The sequence below is a fragment of the Myxine glutinosa genome, chromosome 5, assembly GCF_964187855.1.
Source record: "Myxine glutinosa chromosome 5, kmMyxGlut1.1, whole genome shotgun sequence".
Lineage (NCBI taxonomy): Eukaryota > Metazoa > Chordata > Myxini > Myxiniformes > Myxinidae > Myxine > Myxine glutinosa.
In genome coordinates this window covers 71,820,230-71,835,127 of record NC_136265.1, presented here as the reverse complement: position 1 = coordinate 71,835,127, position 14,898 = coordinate 71,820,230, and the positions used below count along the sequence as shown (strand labels likewise).

General features: G+C 42.3%; 1 protein-coding gene across 1 annotated transcript in view; it reads right to left on the bottom strand.

The window, feature by feature from the left end:
• LOC144892129 (uncharacterized) overlaps window positions 1-14,898 on the bottom strand; it is a 75,890-nt gene that overhangs the window by 41,244 nt on the left and 19,748 nt on the right. Inside the window, exons 3-5 of the mRNA XM_078777349.1 lie at window positions 13,042-13,148; window positions 12,844-12,899; window positions 5,884-6,057 (exon numbers count right to left, since the gene is read on the bottom strand). Coding sequence (XP_078633475.1) covers window positions 5,884-6,057; window positions 12,844-12,899; window positions 13,042-13,148 — 337 coding nt within the window. The remainder of the gene's footprint in view (window positions 1-5,883; window positions 6,058-12,843; window positions 12,900-13,041; window positions 13,149-14,898) is intronic.

Genomic DNA, 14,898 nt, shown 5'->3' with positions numbered 1-14,898 from the left:
TATTTATTAATGAACTTTCAAAGACATCTGGACACATTTCAGCAATTCCTAACACGGATCAGAAATACATTTCATTCACAAAAACAATTCACACATCTCCTATTACTCATATCAGATTTCTTGATACATTTAAATTCATGGCAAGTCCATTGGCTAACTTGGTTCAAAATCTAAAAGAGTTTCCATGTCTTTCAGAGTATTTTTCAGATAAAGATTTTCTAACACAAAAGGGAATTTACCCCCATGACTATATGGACTCATTTGAGAGATTCAATGAAACACAACTTCCTTTAAAAGAAAATTTCGATAACAAATTAAACAACAGTCATATATCTGATAAAGATTATGTACACGCACAAAATGTTTGGGAAAAATATAACATCAAGAATCTTGGCGAGTATCACGATTTGTATCTCAAAACTGATGTGCTTTTATTGGCCGATGTATTTGAAGCCTTTAGATCTGTTTGTCGCACTGGATATGGATTGGATCCTGCTCACTACTACACAGCACCTGGATTGGCTTGGAGCGCGATGTTGAAAATGACAAAACAAGCTTTGGATTTGATAACCGATGTCGATATGCTTTTGATGATTGAAAAGGCAAAAAGAGGTGGAATTTCACAAGTATGCTCGAGCAGTTACGCAAAAGCAAATATCTTCCAAATTATGATTCAACGAAAGAGAGTTCTTACTTGATGTACTATGACGCAAACAACTTGTATGGCTGGGCAATGTCTCAAGCTCTTCCTTATGGGAAACTAAGATGGGTAAAGGAAAAAGACTACACAAAGGTTTTACAAGATGTATGTATCTCTACACAAAAAGAATTGGATGATTCAAAGGTTGGTTATTATTTTGAGGTCGATTTAAAATATCCTGAAGAACTTCATATCAAACATAAAGATCTTCCATTTGCTTGTGAGAAAGAAAGTCCAAAGAAAGAATGGTTGAGTGATTATCAACGATCGTTTGATATAGGTGAATCAACAGAAAAATTACTTACTACATTATATAACAAGAAAAATTATGTACTACACCAAAGAAATTTGCGACAATATTTATCAAAAGGTCTAAGAGTAGAGAAGATCCACAGGGTTCTAAAGTTCAATCAAAGTCATTGGTTAAAGGGGTACATTGATTTTAATACACAAAGAAGAACAGAGTCAAAAACAGATTTTGAGAAAGACTTTTATAAATTGATGAATAATGCGGTCTTTGGTAAGACCATGGAGAATGTGAGGAAAAGACAAAATATCAGACTTGCAACATCTTGGGAACAAGCATCAAAATTAATTAATAGACCGAGTTTTACTAGAGCTGAGGTCTTTACTGAGAACTTTTATGCGATCCATTTGGTTAAAGAGAGTATTGAAATGGACAAACCTATTTACATTGGAACATCAATTCTTGACTTGTCAAAGTCATTCATGTATGATTACTTTTATATTAATCTAAAATCAAAGTATAAGGATAATGTGTCATTGTTGTATATGGATACTGATAGTTTTATTTTGAAAATTAATACTGATGATGTTTATTCAGACATGAAAAAGGACATTAATATCTATGATACAAGTAATTACAGTCCAGAGAGTGAGTTGTTCTCTTCTAAAAATAAAAAGGTGATTGGAAAGTTCAAGGATGAATTGGGAGGAAATGTTATGAGTGAATTTGTGGGATTGAGGTCGAAGGCTTATGCTTATAAATACATTGTGAATAACGTTGAAAAGACTGATAAGAAGTTAAAAAGTGTAAAGAAAAATGTCATTAAAGAAACAATAAACTTTAAGGATTATTATAACTATTTAACAACAAAGAAAGAAGAGTTTAGAAAGATTAATGGAATAAGAAGTTATAAACATCAATTATATTCAGATGAGGTGAATAAGAAAGCATTGGGGGCTTTTGATGATAAGAGGTTTATTTTAGAAAATGGAATTGATAGTCTCCCTTATGGTTATATAAGTATATAAGTGATAAGATATATAAGTGATAAGATATATAAGTGATAAGATATATAAGTGATAAGATATATAAGTGATATGATATAAGTGATAAGATATATAAGTGATAAGATATATAAGTGATATGATATAAGTGATAAGATATATAAGTGATAAGATATATAAGTGATAAGATATATATAAGTGATAAGATATATATAAGTGATAAGATATATATATATATATATATATATATATATATATATATATATATATATATAAGTGATAAGTTAAAAAGGGGGGTTAGGGATTTTAACGGGCTACCGCCGCCTTTTTTACTATTATATAAATGATAGAACCAAGTATCAACCAGACTAAAGAGTGGAGGTGTAATCAACCTTGGTATATAAATGGAAAACATAACGAATGTGAAAAATATCAGATTCAAGAGGTTGAGAGAATCGCTGGTCAGAAGGTTCTCAAGACGGATAAACGTATTCATTTGTTAAGTGGGGTAATGGAGGGCGGGAATAAAAATATATTAGAGTGGAGTGAGAACTTTAATGGTTATCAATCGGATAATAAATATTATAATTTTAAAATGGTATGTGGGAGAGGAGGAGGTCAAACAAGAACCCTCCGTGAAACATACCACTTTATACTTTCACAACAAAAGGTTAAGGAACCTGTATACTTTATAAATATACTTGATGGGGATGAGTTCTATAGGAGAATGGAACTCTTTAAAAAGTTAGAAAGAGATAATATATTTATAGGCTCATTAGTAGAGTGGTCTAAGGAACTACATTAAGGGGTTAGTGGGGGGAATAGGGTAAAAATTACATGTAAGTGAGAAGGATCATAGGTTCATAAGGCTAGAAGGATTATAGGTTCATAAAGGAAGAAAATCATAGGTTCATAAGGTGAGAAGGATTATAGGTTCATAAGGTGAGAAGGATTATAGGTTCATAAGGCGAGAAGGATTATAGGTTCATAAGGTGAGAAGGATTATAGGTTCATAGAGGGAGAAATATAGGTGTTTATGATTTTTGAAAAAGACGGGGGGGTAAATGACATTAGATAGGGATTTCCCATGTTAAACGGAGGTGTCCCAGAAGCAACATTTATCACCTACTCACCACACTCCCTCCGGACTCCCACCACACTCCCTCCGGACTCCCACCACACTCCCTCCGGACTCCCACCACACTCCCTCCGGACTCCCACCACACTCCCTCCCGGATTCCCACCACACTACCTCTGGACTCCCACCACACTCCCTCCGGACTCCCACCACACTCCCAACGGACTCCCACCACACTCCCAATGTACTCCCACAATACTCCCTCCGGACTCCCACCACACTCCCACCAAACTACATCCAGATTCCAATCCCCCCACCCTCCCCCAAACAATGCCTTCTACACCCTTCATCTACCCTACCACCCTCCAGACTCCCACTCCACTCCACTCCACCCCTTCCTTTCCCCACTCCTACCCCACCCCCATCCGCTCCACTTCCGCCCCCTCCTCCAACTCCACCACCCTCTCGTGTGACAGAGAGGTGGTGGTTCGTATGTTTCTCTCGATGTAAAAGGAGCCCCCGACTTCCATCTCACATTATTGTAAAGAGTTCCTGCTGTGTTGCCATAATAAAAATAGGGGCAATACCTCTGGGCACACCTGGTAGAACCTGGGAACCACTGATAGGTACAGATGACCAATAAAATATGTAACGGAGAAGAAAGTAAACACCTATGTTGGGGGGTAAACCCCTGATTTTTTTAAAATGCCGTGAACACATTTTAGTAGATCACAGGTGATGAAGGTTGTGGTCATTTTTAATCAAATCCTGTGTGTAGTTTCACACAAGAAGTTCCGAGTTGCAGGTTCAGGTAAAAAAAAAAAAGGTTCCGTTTGAAAGATAATAATAAATTTAATATAAAAACACAGATTTTGAAAAAGAACAAGCTCTAATGGTTTGTTCACGCAGCGATTCGAAGGTAAACGTTTGTTAGCTCACCTGGAACGAAGTTCAGGCGTTGTCCGTCCGTCAGTCCGTCCGTCCGTAAACACTTGAAATTTCTTCTCCGAAACCGCTGATGAGATTGCGACCATATCTGGCACAAATTAAATTTGTTGTGTTGTCACTAAAGTTTGTTCACGGCATTTAAAAAACCCCAGGGTCTAAGGGGGGTTACCAGGGTCAAAGTGGATCCAGGTTTGACCCCCCCCCCCCCCCCAAAATAGGTATTTGCTTTCTTCTCAGAAACTACACACCATTTTGTTGAAATTTGACCACAACCTTCACCGCTCATGATGAAACTTCACCACAACCTTCACCACTCATGATGAAACTTCACCACAATCTTCACCACTCATGATGAAACTTCACCACAACCTTCACCACTTATGATGAAACTTCACCACAACCTTCACCACTCATGATGAAACTTCACCACAACCTTCACCACTCATGATGAAACTTCACCACAACCTTCATCACCCATGATGAAACTTCACCACAACCTTCACCACTCATGATGAAACTTCACCACAATCTTCACCACTCATGATGAAACTTCACCACAACCTTCACCACTCATGATGAAACTTCACCACAACCTTCATCACCCATGATGAAACTTCACCACAACCTTCATCACCCATGATGAAACTTCACCACAATCTTCATCACCCATGATGAAACTTCACCACAACCTTCATCACCCATGATGAAACTTCACCACAACCTTCACCACTCATGATGAAACTTCACCACAATCTTCACCACTCATGATGAAACTTCACCACAACCTTCACCACTCATGATGAAACTTCACCACAACCTTCATCACCCATGATGAAACTTCACCACAACCTTCATCACCCATGATGAAACTTCACCACAACCTTCATCACCCATGATGAAACTTCACCACAACCTTCATCACCCATGATGTACCAATGTTTGTTCAAGGCATTAGAAAAGTTGTGGTCTGAGGAGGTACATTTGGGGGAGTTCCCAAAGTAGGAGTTCCCAAATAGGTATTTTTTGGTTTGTTTAAAGTCTTATGATTATGTTGGTATGATTCTACATGTGGCCCTGTCTTCTAGCAACCATTAAAATTGGTGTAAAATACCCTTAGTTGGTGCAGTGTTCTCATTATTCTACCAGGTGAGCACCACGTGTGTTGCTCTCAGGTTTATTCTACCAGGTGAGCACCAGGTTTATTGCCCTTATGTTTATTCTACCAAAGGTAAACGTTCTGGAAAGAGACGGAAATTTTCGCTTGTAATATTTGTTAATAGTTTTAATAAATGTATTTGGAAGGAGAACACAAACATGTTATAAAACAACGTGTTATAAAATATTCCCTTTCGCGCGTTTTACATCGTCAGTGATCCTCACAGATTGGATGTTATATTATGTTAGTGAAGTACAACATGGGTAATGATGAAACCTGGAAGTGAGGGGAGGCTCACCTATAATAAGTGATGATAACAAGGACAGTTTTGTAGATTCCGAGAGAAGAAGAGGAAACGATCCCGAACTTCTCAAAATTCTCCATTAACGAATCTGCTCTCAGGAATCAAAATGTCCGTTCGAGCTCCGATTACAACGAACGGGATCGATTCACCGGCTCAGGAGATCGACACGATATTGTCCGAGGGAACCCGATCAGTACATCGACACGACCTTGTACGAGGGAACCAGATCAGGACATAGACACGATATTGTACGAGGTGACCCGATCAGGAGATGGACACGATATTGTCCGAGGGGACACGATATTGTCCGAGGGGACCCGAACAGGAGATCGACACGATCGTGTACGAGGGAACCCGATCCGTACATGGTGTGATTCTCCATATAAATGATTATTTATTTAAATAGTACACAGCACGGACCCCGCACTGGAACGAACAGCACGTACCGAGTCCAGACTCCTCATACCCGGGAGAACATCCCGGACTGACCCCGTTTCCTCCATCTGAGCCGCTCCTCCATCCTGGGGGGTTCGTTCTGTGCTCCACCATGGACAAATCTCCCTTCATAGCGTACAGTACGTGAGGTACAGTGTGATACAAAGTCCGTGTTCGCAATCGATCTCGGAAAATAGTTAATTCATCAATTCCAATCCGCAGATTCGTCACAAATAGAAAACTTCGTTAAAAATGATTAAATATCTGAAATTCTGGATCGAACCAAACAAGGACCGTTTGTTATTAAAACTTTTAAAAACGATCCTTGGTTATTTTACCGAACTATAAATCATAATAAAGATCATTTTGGAAACTTTTAACACGAAACATCGGTGTGTTCCATCAGTCAGCGTCTTGGAAAGAGGTTGATGCGGAACGGATGGCTTGGCAAGCGATAGCAAGCTGCTTGTTCAGGGAAAATACCTCATACACACGAACAACTGGGAGAGTGAGGGCAGAGCAGAGAGGAATAAAAGGAGTTGGACAGACTGGACATAGACAAAGAAGGGTCATTGGAGTGGAGAAGAAGCACGAGAAAACGTGGTAACAGGAATTACTGCACTGTAAACTGTAAAGGGTGGAGACTTTTAATACCCTCTCCCACCTGGAGTCGGCAATATACGATACACATTTACATGGAGAATTGGGAACGCACTCACCACCTCCCTTATCTGGAAACCATGGGCAATGATAAAAAAAAACCCATCACACTAATTGGGGTTATGCTGATCCTATGTACCAAGTTTGGATGCAATGGGGGAGAGAACTCGCGAGATCTCGAGACGACGTCACGAATTTTTCGACGCTCCACACGGTCTCCACGTTTTCAAAGTTAAGTCTGTTCACAATTGTATTTTGTCGGAACTGTATTTTATCTTTCGGCGTGTGAACTTATAGTGAGTCCCTTGGATGTTTCTCGGTGTTTATCTTTCATAAATTAATCGTTTGTTTGTCGCGCGGGGTGTGAGGTCTTGCAGCCTCAGACTTCCCCCATCGAAGTTTGTTTCTTCCCTCGCTGGTTTTGCTTGGTTTTTTTATTTTTCCCTTCTCCCCCAAACTTTCACCTAACATCGACTATTTGTCTAACGTTGTAACCTCCACACCCCCCCCCCCCCCCAGAAAAAAACAAACAAACAAAAAAACTTATTTCCCTTTCTCCTCGTGTGCTTTTGCCTCTGCCCATGTGTGCTGTCTCGCCCCGCCCCCATTTTCCCCTTGCCTTCCACCTTTTGCCCTGTTCAAGTGACTCGTGGTCGTCGCTCAAGGCTTCCTCTCCCCATTGGTATTTTTGTGAATATAAGATTGTTCTTCACAGTTCTGTTTAAATACGTTTAAACTTTCCCCTTCAGTGTTTTATTTAGTGGTTTATTACAACACGCTGTTTTTAGCCCCGTCGCAGACGCTGCTAATAGAGTGCCCTCTGCTGTTGTTGTTGTTGTTCTTCTTGTTCTTGCAGAGAAGACAAAACCTCAAAGCTCCACCCATTCTGGGAACCATAGCTCCACCCATTGTGGGAGAGGCTTCATATAAACAAATATCCACCATTTTATTAACTCGCATAGCTTTGAGGCCTGTTTTGTAGGCCCGTGGTGTCTTCCTCTCTCACACAGTTTTATTTCAAATCAAATTCGATATATCATTTCATTTTTCACAGTCGCTGACATAGATTTAGACTCGGTTGAAAAAAAACTGGAAGAAAATCCGATGAAAGTTGCCCTTTATAGAACGAAATGAATTCTCAAAGGCCTGTAACTTCAAGTCCATTGCGTTTTTTTTTTTTAAATCGCGGCATGGTCAGTCATACACCGCCCGAAATAACAGACGGGAAAATGCCGAGATATATATATTTTGTTTAAATCGCGGCATGGTCAGTCATACACCGCCCGAAATAACAGACGGGAAAATGCCGAGATATATTAAAAATTCGTCCATTTGATGACAATCGTCACGATGAAATATTTAATTTATACGTCGTCACAATAATGTGGAGAGAGGAGCATAGCTTCGTTCACGTGTCGCCACACACGGGAAAATGCCGAGATATATTTTCACTTTGCACAAAAATAACATCAAGTAATCGAATCAATAGGAATGTCCTGTGCCTATAACATCGACGTTATAGGCACAGCTGCATCTAGGCATTGTGTAACATCGACGCGGCTTTTGTTTTAATTAAAACTTTTTGTACTTGTTCTTATTTAAAAGGCTCCTTTCAATTTCCTCTTTAACTCATTCCATTTCCAAAAAATATTCAATCTCATGATTCCAAATCACTCCATCTATCTATAATTCCAGTAATCTCTGTGTGTGTGTCTGTGTGTCTGTGACCGCTGTTTCTCGACAACCACGGGTCCGATATACTTGAAACTTGCCAGGTATATTGCTGGGGACCCGAGGATGTGCCTTTTCAAGGTTTCATATTAATCGGAGAAGTAGTTACCGAGCTATGGCGATTTAGCCGTTCGCCGTTCGCTTTGGCTTTGCGAATGGACCAAACCATTTCATGTAAATAGAGGGGGGGGGGGGTTCTGTGGTCGTTGCGAATGGACCAAACCATTTCATGTAAATAGAGGGGGGGGGGGTTCTGTGGTCGTTACTGCCACGTGGTCTCAAAGTTTTTTTTTGTTGTTGTTGTTTGCACGCATGTTTTTTTGCACGCACGTACGGGCACCCACGTACGGGCACGTCCTAGTAATCTAAATTCTCATTAATTCTACCCCTCCTCCATCGTTCTTAAACGGATCGCCAACTTGAAAATCACAAACCCAATTTGTTATATATGTTCATCTTTCATTAATCATCCACTTTCTAAACTCCCCCCTTGCCCCTCCCCTCCGAATCTCCCCACTTGCCACTCCCCTCCTAAACTCCCCCCTTGCCCCTCTCTCAAAATCTCCCCACTTGCCCCTCCCCTCCTAAAACTCCCCCCTTGCCCCTCCCCTCATAAACTCCCCCCTTGCCCCTCCCCTCATAAACTCCCCCCTTGCCCTTCCCCTCCTAAACTCCCCCCTTTCCCCTCCCATTCAAAACTCTCCCCAAACCCCTCCCCCTCAACCATCCCTCCCAAATTCTCCCTCCTCCCACCTCCTTCTCAAAGCTGCCTCCAACCCACTTCGTCTCCCTTCTATGTCATACCTCCACCTCCCCCAACCTTCTACTTTCCTCTGCCCCCCCCTCAAACAATCCCTCACTGTGCCTCATCCCATCACCATCAAACCTTTCTTCCTCCTCATCCTTCCCTTTCTTGTAACTCTTCTGTAATCTCTGACACATGATCAACTGCTCTTCCTACATCCCCCTCTCACCCTTCATCTGACCCTACCCCTCCCCTGTCCTGCACCCGATGCTCCCCCTCTCTCCTCATTCACGGTATGGACCTCAAACATCCGGGGCCTTCGCTCAAACCTGATTGATCTCTCCATTCAGGTTGCTTCTGACAATCCAGACTTGATCTGCTTAACAGAAACTTTCCTCCTTCAAGATGTCTCTGATTCCTTAATATCTCTTCCTGGTTACTCCCTCCTCCGGTACGATAGACCTGAGCCTCGTCCTGGTGGTGGGGTGGCTATCTTTATCAAAAACTCTCTTCCTCACTCTCCCTGCACTGCCCTCTCTCCACCCCACCCCTAGGAGTACCTCTGGCTATGGCTTCCTCTCCGCTCCCACCTTTTGTTCATATGTGTTCTGTACCGTCCTCCAAACAGTGATGACTCCATTTACATTTCGCTGTCGGACAACATGCACCAACTTCTATCAACTCATCCAAACTCTCTCTTCCTCATATGTGGCGACTTCAACTGTCATCATGCCAGGTGGCTGGGTGTGGGTTCATCTCTCACCAGCCGTGGCACCTCAGCAAAGGACTTCTGCGACTCATTGCGACTGACACAATCTGTCAATTTCCCGACCCGGATCTCAGTCAATGGAGTATCTTCTCTTCTGGACTTGGTTATGACTAACTTCCCTGCAAATGTCTGCTGCTCTTCTTCTGCTCCAATCGGTTCTTCTGATCATGTGCTTGTTAAAGTGGACATCTCTCTGGCCATTCTCAGACAGCCTCCTCAGCGCCGACGAGTCTGGCATTTCACTCAGGCCGACTGGCACGGTCTGCAAGCAGCCATCAATCATCTGGACTGGTCTCCCATCTCTAATGCCTCTGACATCAATTCTTCCTGGGAATTCTTCCAAAGCAAACTGCTCTCTCTCATGCACAGATTTATCCCATCTCGTCTTCAGTTGTCTTACCCTTCCTCCCGTCCATGGTACACTGAATCTTGTGGTGAGGCAGTTGCCCTGAAACAACTTGCCTTTGCATCTTGGAAGGCAAATCCAACTGAAGGCAATCTCAGTTCCTTCCACCAAGCTCGAAACAAGTGTGTGTCTACCCTCAGGAGTGCCAGCAAACACGATCTCTCCACACTCAAGATTGAACTCTCACACCTGTCTCCTTCCTCCAAATCCTGGTGGCGTCTGGTCAAATCCGTTTCTGGTGTTTGTTCCCCCTCCATCCCCTCCCTTACCTCAAATGGGTACACAGTTGACACCGCACGTGACAAAGCCGAATGCCTCAACTCTGTGTTTGCCTCAAAATCTTGTGTCCCAAACCCATCTCTCTCTGTTCCCACCTTTCCCAGTCGAACCCAACTGCTCCTGGACTCTGTGTGTCCTTCTCTCCTAACAAGGTGGAAAAGTTTTTATCAAACCTCGACTCTGATTCTGCAACTGGACCAGATGGCATCAGCCCACGGGTCCTAAAATCCTGCTCTGCCGCTCTATCTCACCCTCTCTCTGTTCTTTTCACCCTCTCTTTTGCTCAAGGTCATCTGCCAGCATCTTGGAAATCAGCAAACATTACCGCTTTACACAAAAAAGGTGCAAAAACAGATCCTTGCAACTACAGACCAATCAGCCTGCTTCCAATTATCAGCAAAGTCATGGAATCCATCATTGCTTCAGATATCAAATCCTTCCTCTTCTCCAATGGCTTGATCTCTGATCATCAATTTGGATTCAGACCAGGTCATTCTACTCTGGACATGTTGCTTCTGCTGTCTCAACAATGGATGGAGGTCCTCAATGCCAAACAGGAAATCAGAGCTGTCTCTCTTGAAATATCACGTGCCTTCGATACGGTCTGGCACCCAGCTCTGCTCACCAAACTCTCCTCCCATGGTATTCATGGAAATCTCCACTCATGGCTTGTGGACTTCCTCTCTGGTCGTAGGCAACGTGTGGCCCTGAATGGATTTCTCTCATCTCCCCTTCCTGTTCTGGCTGGAGTTCCCCAAGGTAGTGTTCTGGGCCCTGTGCTATTTCTGGTCTTCATCAATGATCTCTCCGACTCTCTGGAAAATCCTCTCTATCTCTTTGCTGATGATTCCACTATCTGCCGCTCCATTCCTCATCCCTGAGATCGGCAGTCTGCAGCCTCCTCACTCTCTGCAGACCTGGACAAAATCACAGACTGGTCAAACAAGTGGAACATGTCTTTCAATCCTGACAAATCTCACACTCTTACAATGTCTCTCCGAAAGGACCGACTGGAGAACCCTCCCATCGACTTTCTCAACAATCCTCTCCAAGAAGTTCTGTCGCTCAAGCTTTTGGGTCTCACTATCTGCCATGATCTTTCTTGGGAAAACCACATTTCCAAGCTGGCCTCCAAAGCCAGTCGCCGACTGGGCATCCTCCGTCGTGCGAAGTCCTTCCTTGGCACACCTGAGCTCCTCACTACATACAAGGCTTTCATCCGCAGCTCAATGGAATACTGTTCCCCCCTCTGGGATGGTGCTCCTGCCTCACACCTAGCTCGGCTTTACGCTGTTGAGGCCAAAGCTTTCAGAATCATTGGAATCTCCTGCGATGAAGTCAACTCCGAGGGCCTTTCACTCACTCACCGCAGGCAGGTTGGTGGTCTTTCTGTCTTCTACCGACTCCTCTCCGGCATTGCTCCCCCAGCTCTCTCTGTGCTCTGTCCCCCCAATATTCCTTCAGGTCGCACAAGATCTGCCTGCAACCCTCTTATGGTTAAACTGCCAAAATCTAGGGTCTCTGCTCACCTTCACTTTTTCATTCCCCTTTTCTCCCGCCTCTGGAACAAACTCCCCCACTCCCTTCAATCCCACTCCTCCCTCCAGGTCTTTAAAACAGCTGTTCAGCACCATCTCTTATCTTCCCCCATCCAAAACCTTGATCTTTTCTACCCCCGGTAATTCACCCCAGAGTCCTTGCAGTGTTCATATGTTTTATACCTCTCCCAGGTCCCCCCAAGTCCTCCCGATGTCCCTGCTCTCAAATGTTGTGTTTGTGTCCTTCCCCCTCTCTCCCCATCTTGTCTGCCGCTCCCCTTGTTTTTTTGTGTTTTGTGTGTCGGTTTGACTTTTTGTGTGATTAATGTTAGCTCTTTCACGAGCCTCGATCTTGTCTACAAAAAAATAAAAAACAGAAAAAATAAATAAAAAACTGTTCGTTGCAGTAGAGCGACAAACACACGTGCAAACACTGGTCCGTGAATTACAGTGAGGGTGTCGAAAATATGTGTGTGTGTATTTCTACTCACGTGTGGTCATACGGTGCTTAGATGCCTCTTGGCAATCCTCCGTCTGTTATACTTGAATTATAGGAACGATGTACATGGAGAAACGGGAACAGTCGTTTTCTCTCACCACACCTCTTCCACATGTCCACAAATTTTCTCTGATGCTTCTTCTTCACCTTTCTGACTTTCGTTCTTTTATTCGTTCTGTCTGACTCTTTCATTTATTTTCTTCCTGACTTTCAGTGGCTTTTATACACACTGACACACCTGGAAGCCCGGCATGGGGACACTCAGAGGGAGCTTTTCACAAAACCTGGCTGTCACCACGTTAGTATGGAGACGCCACCTACCCACACCTCACTGCATGAGATACCTGCAGCCACGAAGACCTCACGTTCAGCTATAGACTGACCAGTGACCCTCACACGACTGGGGTGGTGTCGAAGCAGAGGAAGGAGACCAGGAGGGAGTGTGTAAGAAATTAGATGTTGTTTACTGTGGAATAATAAAAACAAAAACTGGTGGATGAATCACGACCTTGAAGAGGTTACTCCAGTCGCTTGGACACAACCTTTCCAAGTTGAAACTAATGTTGGTAAGAGATGTGGAACTTCCAACAGTGAAGATGGATGGGAACTTTATCGAATAGTCATAGAAAAAGGGAAATGAGGCAGAAAACTGGAGCAAGACGTTTATGGACACAATTATCAAAATGTGAAAAACAGATTTTTACAAAACAAAAATCACGATGAATTCAAACCATTTTCAACCATGTTCCACGGAATGTTATATCCTTAAAATGTTGATCCCGTTTTTGTGTAGCAGAAATCAAAACACATCAGTGATCATAATCTGAGTTGTCAGGTTCATAAACAGTGTCACACAGCAGGAGTTTCCACAGTTCAAAACGATTGTAGTTAAAAGTTTAAACAAAAATGAACTGTCCATGTGAAAGTTGTGCACACGACCTCGGACGAATGTGGGACAATGTCAAAAGCTTTCTTATCGTCGATGCAGGAGGTGGACAATTTAGTTCTTCACATTTTGCAATTTTCCAGTATGGCCTTGTTCAGTAGTAGGTGGACAATTGGTCCACAACAACCTCTCTTACATCTCTTTTGTTCTGCCTCTAAACCTCCTTGCTGTGTCAGATGATGGTACATCGTTTCTGATGATTCCTGTCAGCACTTTGTTTGGGGTTGGTAGGAATGTTATCAGACGGTATTTGTGGGGAAGTTGGGTTAGCTCCCATTTTGGGAAGAGAAAGGTGTTCCCTTCTACGAGCCACTCATCCACTACCTTTTCCTCTTGGATCAGTTCATTAAATGTCCTGTTGTTGTGATTGTGAAGAGCATTAAGTTGTTTCAGCCAGAAATTTGAAATTCCATCTAAACCTGGGCGTTTGAAGTTTGGCATTTTTTGAAGTTGTTTTCCAATTTTCTCTTCATGAATAAATCAATGGGGGCATTTCCTCGAGATGTTGCTTCCTCTTTTCCAACTTTGGCATTTTTTGAAGTTGTTTTCCAATTTTCTCTTCGTTAATAAATCAATGGGGGCATTTCCTTGAGATGTTGCTTCTTCTTTTCCAAGTTTGGCATTTTTTGAAGTTGTTTTCCAATTTTCTCTTCGTCAATAAATCAATGGGGGCATTTCCTCGAGATGTTGCTTCCTCTTTTCCAAGTTTGGCATTTTTTGAAGTTGTTTTCCAACTTTCTCTTCATGAATAAATCAACGGGGGCATTTCCTCGAGATGTTGCTTCTTCTTTTCCAAGTTTGGCATTTTTTGAAGTTGTTTTCCAATTTTCTCTTCGTCAATAAATCAATGGGGGCATTTTCTCGAGATGTTGCTTCTTCTTTTCCAAGTTTGGCATTTTTTGAAGTTGTTTTCCAATTTTATCTTCATCAATAAGTCAATGGGGGCATTTCCTCGAGATGTTGCTTCTTCTTTTCCAAGTTTGGCATTTTTTGAAGTTGTTTTCCAATTTTCTCTTCGTCAATAAGTCAATGGGGGCATTTCCTCGAGATGTTGCTTCCTCTTTTCCAAGCTTGGCATTTTTTGAAGTTGTTTTCCAATTTTCTCTTCGTCAATAAGTCAATGGGGGCATTTCCTCGAGATGTTGCTTCCTCTTTTCCAAGTTTGGCATTTTTTGAAGTTGTTTTCCAATTTTCTCTTCGTCAATAAGTCAATGGGGGCATTTCCTCGAGATGTTGCTTCCTCTTTTCCAAGTTTGGCATTTCTTGAAGTTGTTTTCCAATTTTGTCTTCGTCAATAAGTCAATGGGGGCATTTTCTCGAGATGTTGCTTCTTCTTTTCCAAGTTTGGGATCCATTCTACTTCCTTGTTATGTTCTTTTTGATCTTAAAAAAATCCTTTAAATTTTTTTTCCAGTTTTTCTTTTTCAGGGGGAATTGATATATTCTCCATTTT